The sequence below is a fragment of the Mus musculus genome, chromosome 14 (genome assembly GCF_000001635.26).
Source record: "Mus musculus strain C57BL/6J chromosome 14, GRCm38.p6 C57BL/6J".
Lineage (NCBI taxonomy): Eukaryota > Metazoa > Chordata > Mammalia > Rodentia > Muridae > Mus > Mus musculus.
The window spans coordinates 43,066,256-43,090,444 of NC_000080.6; the positions used below are offsets into that span (position 1 = coordinate 43,066,256).

General features: G+C 41.4%; 2 protein-coding genes across 6 annotated transcripts in view; one reads left to right on the forward strand and one right to left on the reverse strand.

Annotated features, from left to right (window-relative positions):
• Gm8104 (predicted gene 8104) overlaps positions 1-24,189 on the forward strand; it is a 56,895-nt gene that overhangs the window by 8,454 nt on the left and 24,252 nt on the right. Inside the window, exon 2 of one of the 2 annotated variants that reach the window (XR_003951233.1) lies at positions 23,124-23,529. The gene's annotated coding sequence lies outside the window, so the exon portion shown is untranslated. Of the gene's footprint in view, positions 1-23,123; positions 23,530-24,189 lie in introns of those variants that run through there. The other variant, XM_011245273.3, reaches the window with a different exon arrangement.
• Positions 4,863-23,147, reverse strand: Gm8094 (predicted gene 8094). Of its 4 annotated transcripts, XM_017316264.1 has the most exons (5): positions 10,363-10,378; positions 9,071-9,233; positions 7,649-7,780; positions 6,812-6,995; positions 4,863-5,654 (listed from the first exon to the last, which is right to left on the reverse strand). In XM_017316264.1, exons 1-5 carry the CDS (start codon positions 10,376-10,378, stop codon positions 5,649-5,651), a joined length of 501 nt encoding a protein of 166 aa, XP_017171753.1. In that variant the 3' UTR covers positions 4,863-5,648. The 4 variants fall into 4 exon arrangements, 1 of the variants encoding a protein (XP_017171753.1); XR_003951234.1 differs by lacking the exons at positions 4,863-5,654; positions 6,812-6,995; positions 10,363-10,378 and adding an exon at positions 22,633-22,818 and having other exon boundaries at positions 7,630-7,780; XR_001781244.2 differs by lacking the exons at positions 4,863-5,654; positions 6,812-6,995; positions 7,649-7,780; positions 10,363-10,378 and adding exons at positions 22,633-22,735; positions 22,979-23,147 and having other exon boundaries at positions 9,151-9,233.

Sequence of the window (24,189 nt, forward strand, 5' to 3'; positions counted from 1 at the left end):
TTAATCCTGCTCATCAATGACCATGGGAGATCTTTCCATCTTCTACGGTCTTCTTTGATTTCTTTGTTCAGAGACTTAATGTTCTTGTCATTCAGATCTTTCCCTTGCTTTGTTCGAGTCACACCAAGATATTGTTTGTGACTATTGTGAAGTATGTAGTTTTAAAAAATCTCTTCCTCAGTATAATTATCCTTTGAGTAGAGGAAAGTTCCTGGATTGTTTGAGTTAATTTTGTATCCATTGACTTTGCTGAAGTGGTTTATCAGCTGTAGGAGTTCTTTCCTGGCTTTTTTTTTTTTTTTTGAGCTCACTTATGTGTAATATTCCATACTCCTCAAATTGTAGTGTCTTGAATTCCTCCCTTCCAATTTGTATCACTTTGATCGGCATTTTTGCCTGATTTCTCTGGCTAAAATGTCAAAGACTATGTTGAATACATAGGGGAAGAGGGGGAAGTCTTTCCTTGTCTCTGATTTTAATGGGATGGCTTCAAATTTTTCTCCATATATTTTGATGTTGGCAACTGAGTTGCTCTATTTTGCTCATTTCTTAGTGAAACGTGACTTTCTGATTCCTCCACTACATTTATCTTGAAGTTATATTGTATTTTGTCAAACACTTTTTCAGCATCTTAAGAGATTATCCAATATATTTTAAGTTATTTTATATAGTGGATTACATTGATGGATGTCCATATATTGAATCATTCCTGCATCCGTGGGATGATACAGTATCTAATGAGATGATCAAATAATAATTTCTTAAATTAATTACATAGTATATTACTTTGATGAATTCCAAAACATTGAATCATTCTTACATCCTATACATGATGCATATTGGATCATGGTGAGTGATCATTTGCATGTGTTATTAGAAACAGTTTCCAAGACGTTATTGAGTATTTTTGCATCAATATTTGTTATGGTTTTTATATGCTCAACCCACTGAGTGGCAACATAAGAAGGAGTGGCCAAGTTAGAGTATATGGGACACTGTGTGTGTGGTCAAAACCCTCACCCTAGCTGCCTGGACATTAATGTTCTATTAGCAGACTTCACATGACCATGTAGGACTCTCAGCTTCTCCTCTACCATGCCTTTCTGGATGCGTCCATGTGGCCACCTTGTTGGTACTTGACTGATCCTCTTAACCTGTAAGGCATCCACATTGAATTCTAGGAGAAGCTGCAGTGCAGCCAGATTTGGAGGAGTCCCAAAACCCTCCTGGGACAACTAGTCATGGAGTTTGTTCAGCAGCCATCCATCTGCAGCAGTTAGGGTGTTCTTCAGAGTCACATCTCTTCTCTAAAGCTTTGAAGAACCACCTGTCTGAGGGCCAGAAGCTCTTGTGAGTATCTGCTGATGCAGAGTTAGAAACAGCTCTACTAAGTACTCAGCCTGATGCACAGAGTCCTAAGGGGAGACACAGCAAATACAGAGGTCTGAAGGAAAGGACAAAGTACCCAAAATCTGAGTATCCAAGGCTGTATCCTCAGATTAGAAAGACAACAGAAAAAATGGAGAGGGAACCCAGTAAGTGACAATGGGGAGAAGGGAGGCCAGGTGTTCCTGGTGGTCATGAACTCTGCACAGAGTTCACAGTAAATTTCAATGTGGATTATGAAAGTAGAAAATGTTCACTTTCTTTTATGACATTCACCTTGTTTGGGCAGATAATCCATGCAGGAAGGCTGAGAAAGGACTAAGAAAGAAAATTGATCTCAGAGAAACAGGAGGACTGGGGGTTCTCTAGTGTAGTATACTGTAGTGTGGTGTGGTGCAGTGTGTTGTGGTGAAGTACAGTGTATTCTCCTGTAGTGTTTGCTGCTTGGTATACATGAGGCCCTGGGCTTCCTCTTCAGTTTAGCCCACTTAGAGAAGCTGAAATTAGAATAACAGTTGCCAGATCTTAAGACAGATGTTGGGAGGGTGATGGGGGACAGGGAGTTGCAATCTCAGCTACCAAGGGATTACCACGTCTATAGAAATTTGGTGGGATGTAATGGGCCAAATATCTCCAAGTAACTGCAAAAGAGTGATAAATATGTTCTCAACACACAGAAAATAATGAGATAGATGCCTGAATTGATGCCTGTGCCAGATACCATCTTCTTCAGCCTGAAAAGAAGGAAGGAAATGGCAGTAGTCTTTAATGATTGGGGAGAGTGTTTGAGACTCAATGATGAGCAACCCAAAACAAGATAACCCAAACTTGGCCCTGGGCTTTTCATTGGGTAGTATATTGTTCTGAATTCCACAGGCCTATGTTTAGGAGTCTGGGGAAAGACACCCACAAAATCCTGGACATCCAGACAGTGCTGGGTTGCAGAGAGTTCACAGCAGGTTTGACACTGCTGGCCTGCAAGGATAACTGGGCAAGGGGTTCTCAGAATCTTGGACATGCAGGCACTGCTAGAAGTCTCAGAGGAGCTGAGCATGGAGGAGGCCAGCAGGCTGAGAACTAGCCTTGAAATCAGGGAATGGGGAATTCTGGATTATCTAAGAGGTGACTAGCCCAGGAGTATTGAGGGGCCTTCTGTTGGAGACTTAGATGGCAAGGCTCTGTAGGCAAAGGCTTTTTCTACATGTAACCCAGAGTTGGTTTGATGAGAGAGACAGTCCTTGGTTGTAAACTGTTTATTGGTTGTTTTTCATGGAAATGAAAGCATAACATGTCTTAAGGTTAGACTAGAAGTTAAGTAACTTCTGAGGAAGGAATGTCCAGGAAGGGAAGCTTATTGACTGAACCCTACCATCTTCTAGGTACCTCATTCGTAGGGAGAACCCTATTCTGTTCTAAATGACCACAGGCCATGTTCCTATGTAGAGATTTTGGTTCCATGAAAGAGGCCTGGTAGGAAGCAGGTGACACTTTTGCCATCTACTGTGGGTCTGGGACTTCCAACCCACTCAACTTTACCAAATTCTGGACATGGTAGTCTACTGTCCCAGGTGTTAGTCTGAGATTTATTGATGTGAGGAGACACCAGGACATATGTTTAGTATGCGGGTTTCAATGCCTACCCTCCACACTGACACACTGTTTCTAACAAGGCCACAACTCCTAAAAGTACCACTCCCATATTCAAGCCACCACACTCCTATGCAATCTCCCAAGACATTTACCTCACTCTGTCCTACTGTTTTCCTTTTTCTCCTTCACAAATTATGTGTTCTATTATTTTCTTGAAATATCCTCCTATAACCCAACACTAGTGCATTACCTTCTATGGATACTGCAGTTTAAATGCACATCTCTAGACATTCAATGTTACCATCCACATAAGACACATGATGTGGTATTTGTCTTTTTGGGTCTGGGTTATATCACTCAAAAATATTATTCATGTCTCCATCCATTAACCTGTAAATTTCATTTATGTTGTCATAGTTCATTACCATTGTGTATATGAACCATGTACTCATTATCCTTCATCAGTTATATTTATGTCTGGGTTGTTTTGATGTCCTGACTATTGTGAATAAAGCAGGAGGGAACATGAGCACACCCAGGTCTCTGTCTTAGGATAATGCCTTTGGCTATATGCCCTGGAATAGTGTCTGAGTCTGTGTTCTCTTGCTAGAAAGAGACATCAGGACCATGATGGACCTTTTAATGAGAGCATTTAAATGGGGGCCTGCCTACCATTTCAGAACTTTAGTACATTTTTGTCTTGACAGAATCATGCAGAGGCAGACATGGTGTTGGAGAAGTAGCTGAGAGTTCTAGATCTGGATCTGCAGGAAGCAGGGATGCTGGCCCTGAGCTGGGCTTTTGAAACTTTAAAGCCCACCCCCACAACAAGGCCATAGCTCTGAATACCATCAAATAGTGCTATACCCTGTTTACCAAGTATTCAAATATATTCTCATTTAAACCACCACAAATAGTACAGCTGGTTCTTATGGAAAATCTATCTCTAGCAATGTTTTCCAGAACATTTCTCCTGTTTTTCATAATGACTGTACATGTGAATATATACTCTCTTACCCCACAGTCATGCCAAGAGTTGTGGTCATTTAGTCTACTTGTAATAGCCATTCTGACTGCAGTAAGATACAAGGTTAAAACTATTTTAATTTGCATTTTTCTGATGAAGAAGTATATTAAACATTTAAATACATATCTATGATCCATTTCTTTCTCTTCTTTTGAAGATTCTGTTCAGTTTGACAGAACATAAGAAGGGAGTGTGTTTGAGACTGGGACTCTCTACTTATCCCTGCTGTCTCAGAATCTAGTACATAGACCAGGCTGTCCGGAGGCTCATGCAGTTCTTCTTGCCTCTGCCATCTGACTGCTGGGATTACAGGTGTGCTCTACCATGGACAGCCATAGAACATTTTGAAATGTTTAAATGTAAAATGTTTTAATGTTTAACAGGCAGCTTTTCTGGTGTTTAGTTTTTAACACCATCCGATTGTCTAGAAATGAACTCTCTGTCATATGTACACTTAGTGAAGATCCTCTCCCATCTCGCAGCTGATCTTTCCATTGATTACTTTTAATTACTCAATGTGAATATTTTTATTTCCTGGGATGTATTAGAGAAATACTGTTGTGTATCTTATTTGTTTGTCCGACGTGGTCATGCACAGGAGAGTACATCATACCTGTAGCTAAATTTATGACTATAGAGATAGAGCATGGATACTTTTTTCATCCTGACTTTGGGATCCACATAGTTTGACACATTATCCACATCAAAATCTCAATTTTCTGTGGAGCTCTGGCTGGCTGGGTACAACTTATGAAGCCTAAACAACATGATACTTGAATAGTTCCATTCTTGCCTGAAACTTCTAGTGTTACAGGACTATGTATGAACCACACATAAATGCAGATTGTCCTTATGATAGAAATAATTAGAGATGATGTTTTATCCATAACAATACACTAATTTTATTCAATAACAACTTAAAGTGGGGAGTCAGTTTATACAGTATATAGACTTAGCAAAAAAAGCAAATTAATTACAGTAACAAAAAGAAAGTGAATATATAATGAAACTTCAAATGAAAACACAGGAAAACCAAAGACACAAAGAAATCAAAACTCTAATCAAAACCAAACAGAATAATTAAGCTAAGCATCATTCTCTTGCTGCAGATGTTCAGCACAGACCTACAGCCTGTTGCTGGCCTTGGTGAAATAGTGCAAAGGCAGTCACTGATGGTAATAATCTTTTCAAGATGAATATAGGCATGCTTCATTGGGGTGGGTTTTTTGCTGATGTACTAGTCCTTCCAAGTCTGAGCATGAGAGATGTTACAGATGATACCTCAAAGTTTTTCAAATTCACTTGACTGATCACCATGATATAATTCTAGATGACCCAACAGGACCAGCCAAAATTGGCACTCTCAGAGCCCTCCTGGATGCCGAGCAGATCTTGATGTATCTTAGCACTTCTCAGAAGCCTTCCAAACATGCAGTATTGCTGGACCAGAGGCTACACAAAATAAAGGCCTCATTACCCATAGCAAACCAAAAAAGAAGAAAATGCAGCCCAAGATTGCCATGGTTACAAGGATTAGATGCAATGGTGGTTAATTTGCTTTGCACACCCAGTGCTCCTGGTGAACAGTGTGTCTGAGCAAGATTTTGACCTGGTCTCTGATCTGTTTGAGCTTCTGCAGAATATTTCAGACCTACGGGAGGAAGAGAAAAAAAGCCTGGTGAGATCTTGCCATGTCAGCGATCCAGCAAATACCAGCTTTACTCAGCAGGACAATCCAGTATCACTTTTCATCTGAGATCTTTCCTGTATCCCCATAGGAGAAAGGGCAGAGAGCACCTGGGCCTGGATGTTTTTCTCAACTGTAAAAAATTGCTTGACAATGGATTGTTAACTACACACTGTGCTGGAGTTATAGTAAAACACCACATTTCTCCAATAGTCTAAATACTTGATATTGAAAAATAAGTGTGTATCAGTGTCTGAATCTAACATTAAACAGAGGCCTTCTAGGGAGCCTAGCAAACTTTGAAGTGAAGGCTCTTATTATTTCTGGAGTGCTGAATCCTTCCTTGGCTCTCCTTGGGAACCCCTATATCTGGGAATCCCCAGAGAAACCATCTCACAGGAAATTCATGCACACTGAAAGGATACTGTAATCAGCAAGAGTGTGCTTCCTGCAAATCTTCCCAAGGGTAAGCATTGAACTGTAAAGAGGATACTCATGAAGGGAAAAAAAAAAAAACAAAAACAAAACCAAAAACCAATAGCCCTGCTATGCTTATGGCTCCTTAGGTACTGCAATCCTGTGCTAGTACCTCATCTTGGAGACAGTGAAAGGACGCTGCATCTTTTCAGCCAAGCCAAGCCATGACACACACAAACTCACACACACACACACACACACACACACACACACACAAACAAAATAAAATAAAATTTGAGTCTGCCCTTCTCTCCTTCTGAGGGGCAGGCCTAAGCCCCTCAGGATGAGTTGCCATAGAGCAGAACAGAGGACATGGTTCCTAGATATTTCAGGAAGTGGCATCCTGAGGCACCTCTCCATACCATAGAGCCTCAAGGGGTTGCCTTCAGGGGTCCAGGATCTCCTCTGCCTAGAGTGGCAAGCTAGAGGTGGCCGACTAGGATGGGGAGGAGAGGGCATGGCAGAAATCCAATTTCTTCAAAAGAGGGTAAGTCCACAGAAAGTCTTGGAAATTATCACAGAATTGTAAAACTGGATGAGAAATAGGAGAGAGCCTGGATAAGGTGCAGGATGGTTACATATGCTTGACTGTGTTTATGATCACACATTAGGGCATTCTGCCCCTGATGCTTCATTCATCCTACCTCCTGCTGCTTAGTATAGTGGTCTTTGATCTTCTGGCTGCCTTCATTACATAGTGTTTTTGTTTCTATGTTGCATTCTTCCAATGCAATCTGCTCCCTTAGCAGCTGTCTGTTCTCCTTCCTCAACATCCTGACTTTGTGCTGGATGAGGTTAGATTCAATCAGGAGGTGGCAATTCCTGAAGCTGAGCCACAAACAAAACATGGTGAATCCAGGAAGCATCCATCTTCCTCCCATTCCGCCAAGGACCATTCCTTCATCATTGGCCCTGATCCCCAGGCAGCCCCAAACAAGTATCCAGATTGGCCATAGAGGGAGATCAAATCCAGAGGACTGCCACTTTCCAGAAGACCCAAGGTAATTTTGAAAACCCTGACAGCAACAGGGACTCATGTATCTCTCAGAAAAGAACATGGGTTCTATATGTGCTTATAAGTCTGTGGTATAAAAAAACCCACCTGGGGCAAAATTCTCTAGGAGTGAAGAGACGCAAGCATCACAGAATCTTTCTATGTTTCTCCTGGAAACCCCATCTATAAATCTATGTTCAGAGCCCAAGAGGACCAAGGCTGATTGATATCTCCATCATGGTAGAAACCTTTTCGATCTTGAGGATACTTAGTTGGAAAGGACAGTGGCTTGAGGGGCTCCCAGTCTCTTCACACTTGGTCAAAATGATCCAAGATGTTAAAATCTTAGTGCCTTGTTTGAAGGAGTCAGGCTTCCTGTTTAGAGACTAACAGTATAGAACCTGAGTCCCCACTTTAGTTCAAATACAAGGATTGGCAGACATATCCTGTGCCTAGGTCTTGGGTCATGACCCTGTTAATCACTCACCAGTAGAACTGATTTTCTTTAGTCAACTGCTTGCACTTGGACAAGGCCTCACTGATGTCCTGGGGCATTCTCTTCAGGTCAGTCATCACCTGGTCATGTTGCATCTCAAGCATGAATGTCTCAAAGTTGATCCTGTGGGAAGGCATGGACAAGGAACAAATTGTCCCATGAACTAAGGATACAAGGATCATTTCAATTCAAGCTGAATCATGCACTACCCCACCCTATATATGCCACTTGACCTAGCTCCTGGTTACCGGTTCCACTTGGTGCTTATTAAACTTATTCCTCTTCAGCTTGGGCCAGTAAGCCCAGGGAAGTAAAGGCAGGGTGCTGATCTGCCTCAGCTCCCTGTAGGGGTTTTAAAGAATAGACTAGTTCTCCCAGAACTTTCCAGGAATCTGTGTCACAGAACTGGGTCCACGTTAAATCTGTACAATTCTCCTCCTGGTTTTAGACACGGAATTGACAATCCTTGTCTCTATTGCTACATCAATTCCTAAAGGACATAATCATATCTACAGGGAAAAGCCTCTATAACCTACCAGGAGATTCCAATGTGCATCCACAGTGAGCACAGAGGTTAAGTGCTGTGCTACTAAAAATGAACCTCCCTGGCTTCTTCACTATTATTGCCTGGAAATGGAGTCAGGCACAACATCAGGATATATCACATGATACAGACTCTCTAGATCTTAAGCTGCACACACAGGAACACACACACACAGGAACACACACATCCACAAATGCACACACAAGCTCACATGCACCCAGTATCTCTCTCATTCTCTATCTCTGTGTAGCTCTCTCTTTTACACACACACACAAACACACACAGAGACACAGACACAGACACACACACACACACACACACACACACACATACACACAGACACACACAGTCAATCAGAATGCTAAATAAATAAATTGATTTCGGTTTATCTGAGAGTATTATGAACAAAATTTGAGAAAAGCAATTATGAACTGCAGCCAATCCAGTCATACTGAAAGGCAGAATGTGTGACAGGCCCCTCCAGCTGTTGACAGGACCAATTGGACCCACATTACCACTTGGTCAATTATGGAAAGGATTGGCTATAAACAAACATTACCTAGCAACTCCCACCAACCAACACCTGTGTAAGCTTCTTAAATGGCAGGAGGGGAGCTCACACATTACTACCTTCATCCCCAGACTGTGGTTCATGCCACAGGCTCTGAATTACTTTTGGAGGAATCAAAAGTGCCTGTGACCCCATCTCACTCCTATCTGAACTTGAAGTTCTGCATCGAAATTGCAATCAGCAAAATTGATTTGCGTATGTAGACAGCCTGGAGTTGTAGCCACCTGTGGTATGAGGGAATCTGGGCTTAACAGGGATGGCCCAAGATAGTCAGCAAAGAACTGGGCATAATGACTACCTGTCATTTAAGTCCTTGTTAGTGTAGTTGGCCAGGATTCCCTGAAGTTCGTCTCTGGCATTTTTTATGTTCTGGAGCTCTCTTTTGAGCTTCTCCAACCTCTCGTGTCTCTTCTCCTGCTCATTGATGGTGGGGGCTTGGGGTGATGCCTCCCCAGCAGACCCTGTAGGTTAAAAAACACTAGTAACCTTGTAGAGATAATAGGGCAGGGAAAGGGAAACCATGCTTTGTCCCACACAGAAGCCTGAGGAAGAGGAAAATCTAGAGACACTGAGAATCCCTGATAGTGCATCATAGCTGTCTTCAAGCTGGGCTCCTCAGCTAGGTCCCTGTTCGCAACCACCATCGCTAAACATATGCCCGACTTCCTATTGTAATCGCCCTAGCCCTGAAATGCATAAGCTGGGCCAGGCAAGAATAAATGGAGGGCATTGTCAGCTCATATCTGACAACCAAAGCCGTACCTCTAAGCATACTAGCCAACACTTTTCTAGTCTTCTTCAAATGCATGATGAGAGCTCGTACACTGCTACAGGAACCCAGACTGTGTATCAGTCCACATCATGTGCGTTCAATACCAAACTGTCTGAGACCTTGATTCATAGGCAGGGGAATGACCCTCTCTGTTCTTGGCATCACATGCTCATGTAACCTAGAGGAAACTATATTAAGATGAAGGACATGGGGCTGGTGAGATGGCTCAGTGGATAAGAGCACCGACTGCTCTTCTGAGGGTCCGGAGTTCAAATCCCAGCAACCACATGGTGGCTCACAACCATCTGTAACAAGATCTGACTCCCTCCTCTGGAGTGTCTCAAGACAGCTACAGTGTACTTACATATAATAAATAAATAGATCTTTAAAGAAAAAAGATGAAGTACATGAACACTCTATCCTGAGAACAACACTTCTATTCTCACAGAGCTTGGTCTTTGCATAATTTGCCATTCAGGGGGAAATTAAGATCTCTCAGCAAAGCCCCTGCAGGCTTGTCAATACCAGGCTGTCTGTAAAACTAATCATCAGACACAGACACTCTTGACTCTGGTTCTACCATTGAGGAATCTGAAGGATCCAGATCACAATCCCTATTCCTGGAAGGACCAGCTGAAGCCCACATCCCCCAGGGAGCTCCCCAAACCTTGCCCAGGACTCACTGTGCCTTCTCCATGACCAGTTGTTTCTTGCCCTTTCCCACCATGATGGGCGGCCAGCCTCCTTCTGCCTTGGTCTGGTGTCTGTGTGTATTCTATTCTCTCTCTGAAATACCCTGAGGAGCATGGACAACATGCCTGCTTGGGAACCCATGAGGATCTGAAGGAATACCCCACAACCCGCTCTGGTTACCACAACACTGGCAACATCACAGAAGATTCTAGGGTTCTCTTGGATACAAGAGATTGTCCAGGGAAGTGACTACTGATGATGTCATCTGGAAGTTCCATGACCTACCGGCTTATCAGCTTGCCCCATCTTGACCAGTTTCTGAGGTGCCCTTTCTGGAGTTTCTCTTTTGCCTCTGGGGATACCTCTTGGCAACTTCTCCTTCCAAAGCTAGAGATTTCTCTCTGCTTCACTACAAGTCCAGTACTTTGAATGGGGTGAGTTTGTTAGTGCCATGGCATGGCTAGCTCATCTTCATTAGGATCCTTATATGAGGGAGATTCTTCTCCAATATAAATCTATTACTGGGGTCCATTCATGTAACAAACAGTCAATTTACCCAGGTGTCTCTGTTTCCCAGAGGACAGAAACCTACTCCTGCACCTTTACCTTTACACAAGTTGGAGTATATGTGTTAGTGTGCAACTGCCTTGAGAGGAGACATTGTTTCAATAAAGTGAGCAATGGGTTTTCATGAAATCTCTGATTTACAACCCCATTTCTTTGCAATGAAAACTCCCTTGTACTTGGCAATAGGAGAAGTCAGGGACAGGGGCAACATCAAATTGTAAAGTTTATGTCCCTTCTTCAAAAGCTAAAATCCCACATTTTCTCTATCTCCAAAACAACCAGACAAAATAGGCATCTGTGAACAAAGGCCAACAGGGACATTGGATTGCTTCTTCGTAGTCCCATTAGCTCTCACTTCTCCAGTTTCTACATTTTTGAGTTCCCAGTTCTAGGCCTGAGTCTGTTGGAGATTGGAATATGATCCTGTATTCATAAGATACCTAAGACTCAATTGGATGGATAGAGGATGAACAGGCCTCGGGTCCAGTGAAACCTCAATTTTAATGGATCCATAATTTCAGGAGACGCTCTGGCATTGACATCTGTTCCTTCTGCCTTCTTGACCTGGGTGTGCTTAATGCATGCTAAAACGCTACCTAAACTCTCCAGTAAAATAGTGGAAAAATCATGTAAAGCCTTTCCAAATTGATTGTGTTGTCTTTGTCTACCATCTTGAGCTATGCAATATCACTATGACAAAGGTCCAAGGTGTCTGGGGGGATGGTGGGGTAGTCAGAAGCCCACTCTGTCTCTCAAGTTGTCAGATGAATAACCTTTATGGAGAACTGGAGAAAACGGGTAATGAAAAAGTAATAGTTATATTTTGGGTAGCTGATTATCTCTGAGCCTGGAAAGCAATGCAGCAGGCATTCCAATCAAATAGTATAGGGATGAATCCCTCACTGTATTTGGGTACAATAGGCCCAAAGTAAGAATGAGGCCCATCCACCTTTTCCTGAACTCTACTGAGAGTTTTGTAGTGTTTCCATTCAAGAAAAATTCTTTACTTCCTGAGACCAGACTCTGAATTCTGCATGCACCATGAAGTTTCCCATCTATTCATAAATCATTCACTGTTTATTGACAAGGTTTGGCTATGAATTCTTTGCTATGGTTTGACACAATTCAAAGGGACTGGTAAAACTGTTGGTCCAGTACCTTCAAGAGCTTTTTAGCTACTCCTTGAGAAGTTTCCTCTTCTTTTTTTTATTTTATTTTATTAGATATTTTCTTCATTTACATTTAAAATGCTATCCCTAAAGTTCCCTATACCCTCCCACCCCCTGCCCTGCTCCCCTACCCACTCCCTCCCACTTCTTGGCCTAAAATCAGGGCAGCTGTTCTCAAGATAGGATATCGTTCCCAACCCCTGTGGCTAGTCAGGTACCTCAGCACATACTGCAGTCCTACTGGCTCTGGATGGCATAAGCTAGCCAGCCATGCTGTGCTTGGAGGGCAATGTCAGCTAGTATCTGATGTGATGCAAGGAGGTCCTGGATTCCCTAGTGCTTAGCACCACCAAGCTGTGATTGCCTGTGTCTAAGATGAAAGTAGTAAATGTCTGAGAACTTGAAATATGTCCAGGGGTATATTCTTTTCTTGATTTTTGCTATCAGACATCCATGGACCTTAAAGAAATACACCAAGGATGCAGTGTAGCAAAAGCCTACAGACATGGACTCCTCATAGAGGACCAATTGTGTGTGTGTGCCTGTGTGTGTCTCTCTCTGTGTGTGTATGTCTGTGTGTGTGTATGTACTTGTGTCCCCCATGGGTCTATACATCCTTGGAATCTGGAGTCTACAGTGGGGGCTGTTGCAAGGTGATGCTGTCTCCATGCACAGGGAACCCCACCTTAGTCAGCACTGCTCTTTGTCTATATGTTCACCTTGATGGAACATTGAAATCCCGTGAGGATTATATATAGCCATCCTGATATTGAGTCCCCTACCAACAAATACTGATTTTTTTTTTTTTTTTTTTTTTTTTTTTTTTGCTCTGGGTAGCTGTGTAGCAATAAGAACCTACAACTGAGAATCTGTGTTCTGAAGATATATTAAAAAAAAAAAGTGGTAATAGGGTTGAGGTGGGCCAGGACCTGTGCACAGACTTCCTGGGAACTTTTTAGAAGGGTAGTCTTTCCTTCCAGGCCCATAAGGGAGGTCTTGAAGCCCTTGATCCCTTATTTAGGAACCCCAACCTGTGTTGTCCTGGCATCAGGATACTCAGTTGAATAAGCACCAGAAGGTCTCAGTATATAGGAGGTAGACTGTGGCAGCCACTGCATGAGGGCAGTCCAGGACATAGCCTGAATTCACATGATCCTTGAGGCCTGTGTCATGGAGTAGCTTCAGTGACTAGAAGAATGGGTCAGATTTATTTCCTATACTCAAAGCAGGCAGAAAAGGATGAAAGTCCTCCATGTAATATCAAATATTTCCAGAAGAGGGTGCTAGATCCTCAGTACCCAAAGTATCCAGAAGATGGGATAAGACAGATTGCCATCCAGTACCAAAGTCATCCAGAGAGCATCTTAAGATCAAAGTCAGCTTGTGTTGTAGCCCTAGCAGCAAGGAGGAGGAATCTAACTCCTGATGCACTCTTCTGACAGTCAGAATGAAATTAAGGAGCTCTTGCCGAGCAGCTGCAGCCTTGACAATTCTTGCTCTCTGTCACACAAATGCTTCCCAGAAGCTCCAAGCTCCTGATTCCCATTACTGGAAGTCCAAGCCCACCTTCTCTAGGAAGCTCCCTCTTTCATGCCCAGGATTCACAGTGACTTCCCCTGGACCATTAATTCTTGCTCTTTAACACTAAGACCAAAGGCCATCTTGTGGCTGCCTCTTTCTGGTCTCTGTATGTTTATTGTTCTCTCCTCCCAGAGGCCTGGTCAGTTTTGTCAGCATGTCTAAGGGTGAACCACAAAGGTAGTTAATGAATGCTCCAATAGCAGTTGGAGTCACCACACATTAGTAACATCACAGAAAATACCAGGGCTCTCCAGGTTACAACACAACATCTAGGGAAGGGACTTCTGATGTCACACAAGTCAGCTCCTTCCTTCCTGCTCAGTACCTCACCCCTAATTTACCTGAAGTCAAAGTGCCTTTTCCAGAGTGTGGGATAGATTGCCTTTTGGTACTCAAAATATTAAAAGGTGGCTATCAATCACCTTCCAATGACAAACGTATCCAGAAGAGATCCTTTGGATCCCCATGCAAATACACATGAAATACCCAGACTCCAGAATAAGACACTAGGCAATACACAACACATCTAGATAAAGTGTGATAGATCCCCTTGCAGTACTGAAACTATCCAGAAGAGGTTAATACACGTCCAGCCAGTTTCTATGCTGTGACGACTAAACTGGACAGAATGGAAAATGTCACCACTAGTGGCCAAAGTATGGTTATGTTGGCCAGGTGTTCTGGAAGATTTTACATGAGAATTGCAGCCCAGCTTGTTATTGCAGGAAAACAAAAACTGGAGCAAGGATTTGGTTCATGTCCTGAATCTTATTTTACAGAAAAAGTTTAACAACACTAATACATATTAGCAATGACCAATAGCTATAAGGGAAGTCCTATTATACTCTAAGCATATGTCAGTGAAATATAATAGTGTGTTAGCTTTTTAAATATGGAAAAGGAAAAGCAGATGAAGGGGGAATTACATAGAATTGGAGAGATGAAAATAAGGCATCTATTTTGAGGCGTTTTCTAGAGAAGCCTGAAGTAGCTGAGATCTGGGAGTTCTCATACTACACTGATTAGTGCATCATACCTAATTGTGCCAGAGATTGGAGAGGGATTTTTACATAAATATTTTAACATAACTCTGTACATGCCCTACTGAATGTCACGCTCTATGTAATCTTTCGAGTCTGGTATCTTTTACTTAGCTTTCTTTTTTTAAATAATATTCATGTTAGTGAAATATCAAAACCCTGCAGACTACGTAGTATGAAATCTGCTGTGAAAAAGTAATCAACAGTCTTACCTAACCAAGAAGCCTGTGAACCCTCAGATTATATTCTGTACCTCTACTTCAAAATAGAACCATACTATAGTAGATGTAGATGGATTTCACACTTAGGTGTATGTAAATGGTAACATATTTATGTGTATTTATATGTATTAAACATAAATTTTATATATTTATAATCATCATATAATGAAATAAATATTTATGTAATATAATATAAATTATATAATTAAAATATATTTATAATATAATGTATAAGTAATATTTAAAATTATATATATATATACATATACACACATGTGTGTGTGTGTCTATGTGTGTGTGTGTGTGTGTCTGTGTGTGTGCACTTCAATGTTGTTACTCTATAACAGAGTACAGGTTCGATGCCACACAAAACAGTCTACTAAAAAGTGCAGTGCTAGGCATATGTTATCCTTCTTTTGAGTCAATATTTATATATTTACACATATTTTTCCATACCACCAGAATGGTTTATTGCTCTGGAGCTGGTTACCACATAAAACTTAATGGTAAATTCCTTTCACTGAAGACATTGTATGCTTGTGTCTTAGAACATGAAGAAATCAATTTCGTGCTAATCTGTAATCCCTTCCTGTTAGTATTCCTGTTATTAGAATATGGCTTACATGCTAACATGGGAGAAAATAATCAACATTCTTACCCAACTCTGAACCCTGAGATATACAATGATTGTCAGCCTGGCAAGACATGCTCCCAGGTGGAACAGTGGTATGATGGTGTGAGCACAACCAACCACTTTCTCACTGGATATAAAGTCTGACAAGACTCATGACTCGAACTATTTATTGAACCAAATACCCATGAATGCTCAGAGCACAGGACCTAAAGGAGTTCTTACTAGTAATATCCTGCTATATGGAAATGGCATAAAAGTGTCTCTTAGTTTTACCTTTAGATATAAAGAGGAGTACACCTTTCACATCATCAGAGAAAATTCCCTTTACAGTAGACAATGATTATTAGAAACCCATAGCACCAGTTTGTAATTGTACATGGAATAAGAGATAGTTGAGTGCTCAGAGCTCCATGACACGGCTATACATCAACCATAAATCCCAGGCCTAGGGAACACATCAGAAGAAAAAGAAGAAAATATCGTAAGAGCTACACATAGTGGGTAAGTATAATAAAACAGTTTTTACTGGCTATGACAGGGATGTTGCACACATGAAAGCACAGTAACTGTAACTGTATGCACAAGACATACACAAGATTTTTTCCAAGTAACACAGGCATTAATGAGAGAGGGACTCATGAAGTCCTATTCTTAAGTGAGGTGCTATTGGTTACTGACTGCTGCTGAGGAGAGGAGAGTCCGTTTTCTTCAGGGATGAATAAATAGGCTCTGTTTTATTTTTCAACAGCACATGAATTTGGTCAGAAAGAGTGGTGTGAGCAGATATGGATGATTGGTAGGGGAGTAAAGTGTCAATCTGATAGGCATATATGTGTGTGTAATATTTTCAAACAGTAAAATAAATAAATTAAAAATAAATATGTTCTCCCTATCAATAGAGACAGGTACAAACACAGAGTTTTATGACTGGGCTATGAAGGGTAAATGTTGGCATGCAACCACCCATCAGTATTTCTAAACAGTTTATCAGCTGATAATAACTATGATGGAAACAGCAGCTGACAGAATAGAATAGTAGCCAGATAAGTATCAGGGAATTGTCTTCAGCTTGTCATGTGGAATGTGAGGCTCCAGGTAGTATCAGAAGAAACAACTAACTTAACAGAATAGGTTGAGGTTTACTAATTGGGAAAAGTATATGGATTCAAGAAAGTGAACTTTTACAAAGAACACTTCAAAATGTAATCCTACACAGAATTGTGAAATGTTTCATTGACAACACCAGAGGCAGAAGAAGAGTCAGTGGATCAAGTTATCCCATAATGTAAGGCTTTTCAATATAACCACATGCTGTTTTATAATCACATGATTTACTTATTTGAATTATGGGAACCACTGCTCTTCCCGTTTATTAGACTGAGGTACTCGTGTAATATAGCATTTCTGGTTAATTAAGTTTTGGTTTAAAATGTCTTATTTGCATATTACACATACTAGTTTGTTTCATTTCACTGTATCTTTAAAAAAAACTTTTTTTTCGGTTTAATTTTTTTTTATTATGTATTTTCTTCAATTACATTTCCAATGCTATCCCAAAAGCCCCCCCCCCCCCACACACACACACACACACTCCCCTACCCACCCATTCCCATGTTTTGGCCCTGGCATTCCCCTGTACTGGGGCATATAACCTTTGCCTGACCAATGGGCCTCTCTTTCCAGTGATGGCTGACTAGGTCATCTTTTGATACATATGCAGCTAGAGTCAAGAGCTCTGGGGTACTGGTTAGTTCATAATGTTGTTCCTCCGATAGGGTTGCAGATCTCTTTAGCTCCTTGGATACTTTCTCTAGCTCCTCCATTGGGGGCCCTGTGATCCATCCAATAGTTGACTGTGAGCATCCACTTTTGTGTTTGCTAGGCCCCGGCCTAGTCTCACAAGGGACAGCTATATCACCGTCCTAGCAACAAAGGCTTGCTTGTGTATGCAATGGTGTCATCGCTTGGAGGCTAATTATGGGATGGATCCCTGGATATGGCAGTCTCTAGATGGACCATCCTTTTGTCTCAGCTCCAAACTTTGTCTCTGTAACTCCTTCCTTGGGTGATTGTTTCCAATTCTAAGAATGAGCAAAGTGTCCACACTTTGGTCTTCCTTCTTCTTCAGTTTCATATGTTTTACATATTGTACCTTATATCTCGCTATACTAAGTTTCTGGGTTAATATCCACTTATCAGTGAGTACATTTCATTTGAGTTCTTTTGTGATTGGGTTACCTCACTCAGAATGATGCCCTCCAGGTCCAACCACTTGCCTAGGAGACTTAGAAGCAATGAGCAAGTATAAAGAAACAAGATAGAAAGAGAAAATGAATGTGTGGATCCCTGCAAACTCTACTTTCATTAGGGAAGTGCTCTTGGTGAGGTAAGAAGAAAAGTAAGGTCAGTTCAAATTAGTCAGCAAGGCTGGTTCAAACTTCTGGAGCTTGATGCCTAGTGGATGAATTTTTACAAATCTGAACTCAGTAAAACTTTGGAAAATGTTTCCTGTTGACAGGTACTACAAGAAAACTTTAGGCATGACTAGGTCAGAACTCTTTACAGTATATGACTTCAACCAAGCACCCATGACCTTTTCACCCAGAATGAGTTGTCCTGACAGAGAAAAGGTATGTGAGTTCTAGTAAGGAAGTCAAACTTACATTGAAGAAAGGATACCCTTATCAAATGGTGCCTGGCCATGTGGGTCCTCATATGTGTGAACAGAAATCAGATTCCAAGATGTGACACTGGACTAAAGTCATATCACTATTAATTAAAGATCTTATCATAATAGGTAAAAATTCCTAAGAGAAGCCACACCAAGATGTAGGTAAGGACACAGGTTTCTGGGTAGAATTCTAGTAATACAGGGGTTCACAGTAAATGAGATGAACAGATGATTCCAAAAAGGAGTGAAATGGTGAATAAATAATGAACCATATCCAATATATTCAGGCATAAAAGGAATGAAAATTTAAGGAAAACCACACCAACGTGCAGTCTCATTCCAGACAGCATGTGCACAATTAAGGGAACAAACAACAAATGGTGTGGAGGATGTGAGGAAAGGAGCACTATTCACTAAGACTGGAAATTAGCAAAGCCGCTGGAGAAAACCTTGGTTTAGAGGATGCTCAAAGTCCTGAAATAAAACTGCCATACTATGCTGTACTACTCAGCTATTAAAAAGAATGAATTTATGAAATTCCTAGGCAATATCTAACATTATCTAACCCACATTCCCTTCCAAAGGTCTCATCTGTACTGTCATAGATTGTTTCCACTCTCTTGCTACCTCACAATGAGGCTCAAATGTCAAGAAGAGATTTTCTGGCTGGTGAGGGGAGACTTTGTTGAGACCATAACAGGTGACAGGAAAAGCCTGCCACTGTCCTGACAGCTCAGAAGAGAAAACCCTGAGAAAACCCTCCACCATGACAGATAGTAGCAGAGAGGGAAGTTCTGGGTGTAAAGGTCATGTAAGCATCTTAATCAAGTGCAGTTGTTCTTACTGAATAATGTAGAGTTCATGAATGCCAGCTCATTGTGGCCTCTCAGGACCTTTAGTGGCTGAGTCATCTCCTCCTTTCCTGTATGAATGCACCGACTGTGAAAATTTTATTTTTTACTCATTTTTAGCAAAGGCTAACTTCAAGACCTGCCCAAGTACCTCTCCTTTCTGCTCCTTTCTTACTGAGGCAATGTTCTTTAGATTATCCATTGACCTCACAGCATCAGTCTGGACTCAATATATTTTGTCCTGATCTGTCTTCTAAGCTGTTTCAGTATTTGATTTCTGTGCCAATAGACCTTGTACTTAGTCTCACTTCACACTCCAGTTCCTAGGAATTTCCCCAGTCTTTCAGTCATAGAAGTATGCAAAGAATTCATTCACTGTTTTTTGTGTTTTAACATTAGAACTTCATAAGTTTTAATTTTTATTCAAGGGAAAACAAAAAGTTACCCAATTTGATGTAAAATTCCTCCCACATGACACATATCCTTATGTAACACTAAACTCCCAGTTTAGAGATAAATTCATATTCTAAGAAATTCACAAAGATGATTTTGATTTGCAACTGTGGAATATGACTGACAGTATAAGTATAAAATCACTGGGTCCAGCCATGGTTCTTGAATGCTGTGTTTTCAGGTGAAGAACATTCAACAAAGGATTCAGACTTTGGTTCAGTTTGTAAACTTTGCACAAATTTTGTTATGATAGCCTGCTGCCCACAGAGGAAATTATCCATAAACAAAAACAACCTTATAATTTGTTATTATTGTTTTGTTTTGTTTTGTTTATGTTTTTGTTTTTTTCAGAGCCGAGGAAGGAACCCAGGGCCTTGCACTTGCTAGGCAACCACTCTACCACTGATCTAAATCCCCAACACCTAGTTTATTATTTTAATGCAAGCCATTGTAACTCTTCTTTGGGTCTGAATTTTTAATCATCTGGTACGTAATGTAAACCATAACCAGGGAAAGTACACAATGCTAAATTAACATAAAACATAAGTTGTAGCAGAAGATGAGAAAGGACACCAAGAGAGGTAAAATCTGGTACAGTCTGCTTCATTGTTTTGGGGGGTTGTTTTTGACAACGTCCAAGTGATTTTTAATCTAAACCATGAGATTTCTCATCTGCTTGGTAACAGTTGTTTTCTAACACTATAATTAAAAATACTACACAGTATAGAATAAACACTCTTGTGTTATAAACTATTTGCCACTTACTATTTTTTTGAATAAATTATTTACTTAAATGAATGCATGACACCAAGTGCTTGTTCCTGCAGCTATTTATTGACTATTATTTTTAGATAAGATAAGCATATTAATTACGAGCAAATAAATTGTTTTAAAGAGCATTGCTAAGTGTGAACAGTCATAAAATGGGGGAGGCTCTCACTTGTATCTTCGACTAAGAGCCTACTGATTGGTAGTGATGCTTTTATAAGTATAAAATCTAATAATTTGCTTTGTGTATGTGATATATATGAAACCATAAATAAAATTTGCTCAGAAACTGGGTTTTATTTTAGAAGATGCTCTCAAACACAAAATGTGTTTTCTAAGTTAAGTTTAAAGGCATATCATTACTCTGTTTTATTATTTAATAAATTACTACAATGCATCTGTAGTAACAAACTGTTTGCAGTTTTCTATAGCAACTTTTATTCCTTTAACCTTGCTTCATATTGCAACAGAATTAATTTTTTTTCAGGATATAATAATGTTTTATTTACAAAATTAGTACATTGCTATTAATAGAAAAAATGTAAACACATAGACGATTTCTTTGTGTCCTGTTGTCTTATTGCTCTTGCTTATAGTTCTGAAATTAGAGTGATATTTTTGTCCTTAAAATAAGAGATGGAGTAAGTGAAGCCTTTGTCTATTAAGTAACTGACTGGCAATCATATATCAGATTGCCATATATCAGATGGAAGCGATACAGAAGTTGAGACTAGTCTTTGATCCCAATAATAAGGATATGAACAGAAAAGTACTTGGATATTATTTCTATAGAACTATCATTCATTATTCAATCACCACAAAAATTTTAAAATTAAAAAGCATGGAGACTTAGAAAACCTATTTTAACATTACTTTTGTTAACATGAACAAAATACATTAATACATGAGTATTAATGTGTGTCAGGGTGGTATTCTTGAATGTGCATGTAATAATGAATGATCAAATCTAACCTCCCATCATAAAAACCAACCTTACCTCTAGTAATCAATTTTTATATTTGGGCCAACATTTGTTTCAACCTTCAGGTAACAGAGATAATGTGATTTTCATCATGCTGGTCTGTCTTACATCACAGATTCCATGCATTTCACTGTAAATGACAGGATTTCTACTTTTTCTACCTGCATAATACAGAATTAATTTTAAAAAGGAAAAAAAAAACCTATGGTGAAATTAGTAACATGGTCTAATATAAAAAAAAAATCTTACAAGCAATATTTCCAATTTAAGCAGAATTTTGTTGATTTTTTCTACAAAGTACAGAAATTGCCCCTCCTGTACTTTTTTCTCTCTCTTGCTTTAAGATGTTTAAAAGTTTTGAGATCTACACATATAGATTTGGGAAAACATCAAATTATTTTCAAAGACATCTATTTTCTTTTACTCCTTGTAGAAAGTCTTGAAGACCTTTCCTCCCCTTCACCAAAATTCTCATTCTCACCTAAAGTAGCTGCATCCATTTTTTTCTCAGGTTTAAAGAGACATTCTTACAAAGGTTCAAATTTCAAAGTCCCCTTTAAAGCACTTAAATTAAGCACTCTTCTTTATGTGTGCACATGTCTGTTATTTTCCAGTAATTTTTAATACTGAAATTGAATCTTTATAGCTCTCCAGAAATACCTTGGTGAGCCCTCAACAGTTTCTAACCACTTAATAATTGTGACCCCGGCCGGCCCCTTCAAATAGATCCTTAAGTGTGCTTGGCCATTCCCAAACCATAGCCTCTGTCCAAACAGAAAAGACAGGGCTTTGTGAGGCAGAAAGGAAGGGAGAGAAAACAAAACAACTGTAGCTCAAGCTGAAAGTGAAAAGCTCTTGGACAGATTAGTATTTTCTTTTCTGCACTGCATCCTGCCAACCCTCTTCCCCCACACCCCACTCCTGATAAGGTCCGGTTTTGGCGTGTAGGAAAATGTTGTTACCTACCACCCCATGGAAGCCCCATAAGTACTGTTGCTCTATTTTGCTTTCACCTGTCCTCATCAGACTGATATGCCCCCCTGTGTCACCCTGTCAACACCCCAACTCTGGGGGACCTTTGTTTTTGAAACCCTGCAGACCCCCGACACTGGATCCTACTGGATCCCTTTCATGCCACTTATTTTCAGTCGCGAGATTCCCCCACTAGAGTGTTTGCAGTGAGAACCTGAAATTTTCATTTAACTTTCCCCTGCCCTAGGTCCTCCCAGTTAGGAACCTATCACTGTGGAGAATAGCCAGGGCCAGGCCAGGCCTGGCCTTGCTCACTTGCTCCAAAAAGACTTTAATTTGCACACTTGCCTCAGGGTGGTTCTAGGGCCATGAGGCTCACAGGTCCAGCTGCCCCGCGGGTGGCGCCCTCCTCCATCCTTCCACCCTCTGCCCTCTGCTGCAGTGCCCACCCCCTGCTCAGAGAGTGCTGCAGCAGTAGTTAGTTACCTGCTCCAAGGGGCGAACATGTGCAGGGGCAGGCAGACACTCATGGACCGCAGGTAAGGGAGCACGGAATCGGGGACATCAGGACACCAGGGTCCTATGCCAGCTTGAGGCCCGGAGTAAGGGAGGGCAGCAGAGAACAACAATATAGGTATAAATATTGAGCCATGACATTGACCTACCCGGCGCCTCCCCCCCCCCCCCCCCCCCCGCACACTCTGGGCTGCTGGGCAAGCACCCTCTCTTCCTGCACTGCACTCATCCCCGAGGGGCCCCAGCAACCTTTTCCTCCCTAAGACTGCATGAGCCCTACTGGGGGGAAAAGTAACTTGATTTTTCTCCAAGAAACCTGGCCGGATTAGGAAGCCAAGGCGAGTAGAGGGGAGGAGGAGGGGAGCTGGTGGAACCCGAGTAGAGGGGAGGAGGAGGGGAGCTGGTGGAACCCGGTGGAAGTCTCCTGGGCAGTCTGATCACACTTTCTCCTTGTCCTCCAGTCTCCTCCTCCTAGGTGCAGAAATTGTGGGCAGACTTTGTAATCGCTGAGGAGGGGGAAGAGGAGGGATTGGCGCTCTCCTGCAGCACCAGCAAGGTGCAGCAACTTGGCTAGGTGGAGATTCACTGCAGCTGCGCCCGGTTCCACTGTGTCATGCCTGCAGCCTGCAGCCAGCATGGAGATGGACAGCTTAAGTCGCTCTGATCAGCAGTATGAGTGCCTGAAGGAGATCCACTAAGGCGCCTAAGGGAAGGTGTTCAAGGCCCGCGACTTGAAGAAAGGCTGCCTCTTCATGAATCTGAAGCACTTGTGAGTGCAGACCAGTGAGGAGGGCATGCAGCTCTCCACCATCCTCTAGGTGGCAGGGCTGAGGCACCAGGAGAATTCCAGCACCACAATGTGGTCAGGTGAGCTGGGAGCCCTGGCCATGGGGTCCAGGAAGGTGCTGGGCAAGGGGCTGCTGGTGGCCCAACTAAAGTTAAGAGTTGAGTTTCCCCAGATAAAGCCGGTGACCCTGCTAGACAGCACAGAAAAAGAGACCTACAGTGGCTTCCAGGCAGCCAAGCTATTCTGAAGAGCTTTTGCTCTGCCTGCCCCAAGGGGTCCAGGGGCATTGGGTGTCTTTTAGGGACAAAACAAGACAACCCCAGAAATGTCCCTCCAGCCCTTACTTAACTTTTCCCGTCCGTGGGGGGATTTTTGAGAGACAGAGTGAGATAGTTAACCAGCTTGCAGATAATTAGAAGGAAACTTTAAGGGTAGAGCACAATGTAAGTAAAGTTTAAGAAAATGCAGAAATGTGCAAGAATGTGTTTGCCAATCACACCCACAGTGGTGGCTTTTTTTTAAATATATATATAGTTGTAATATGGCTTCTGATGGTCTTAGAAGTTCAGAAGTTTAGACTCTGAAACCTAGTGTTAAACATTGTTTGAAAAATGTCTCTCAAGGCTGGGTACTGGGAACACTGAACCAGGAAGATCCAGAGTTCAAGACCCTCCTGAGCTACAAAAGACCCTGTCTGAGAAAAGAAAGGGAGGGGGAGTGGGTGGTAGGGTGGAGGGCAA

Coding starts and splice junctions, on each gene's coding strand:
- Gm8094 (XM_017316264.1), bottom strand. Junction 7,781..9,070: donor AACAAGGACTTAAATGACAG/GTAGTCATTATG, acceptor GCCTTCCCACAG/GATCAACTTTGAGACATTCA. Junction 6,996..7,648: donor AAAGAAAATCAGTTCTACTG/GTGAGTGATTAA, acceptor TTTGTGGCTCAG/CTTCAGGAATTGCCACCTCC.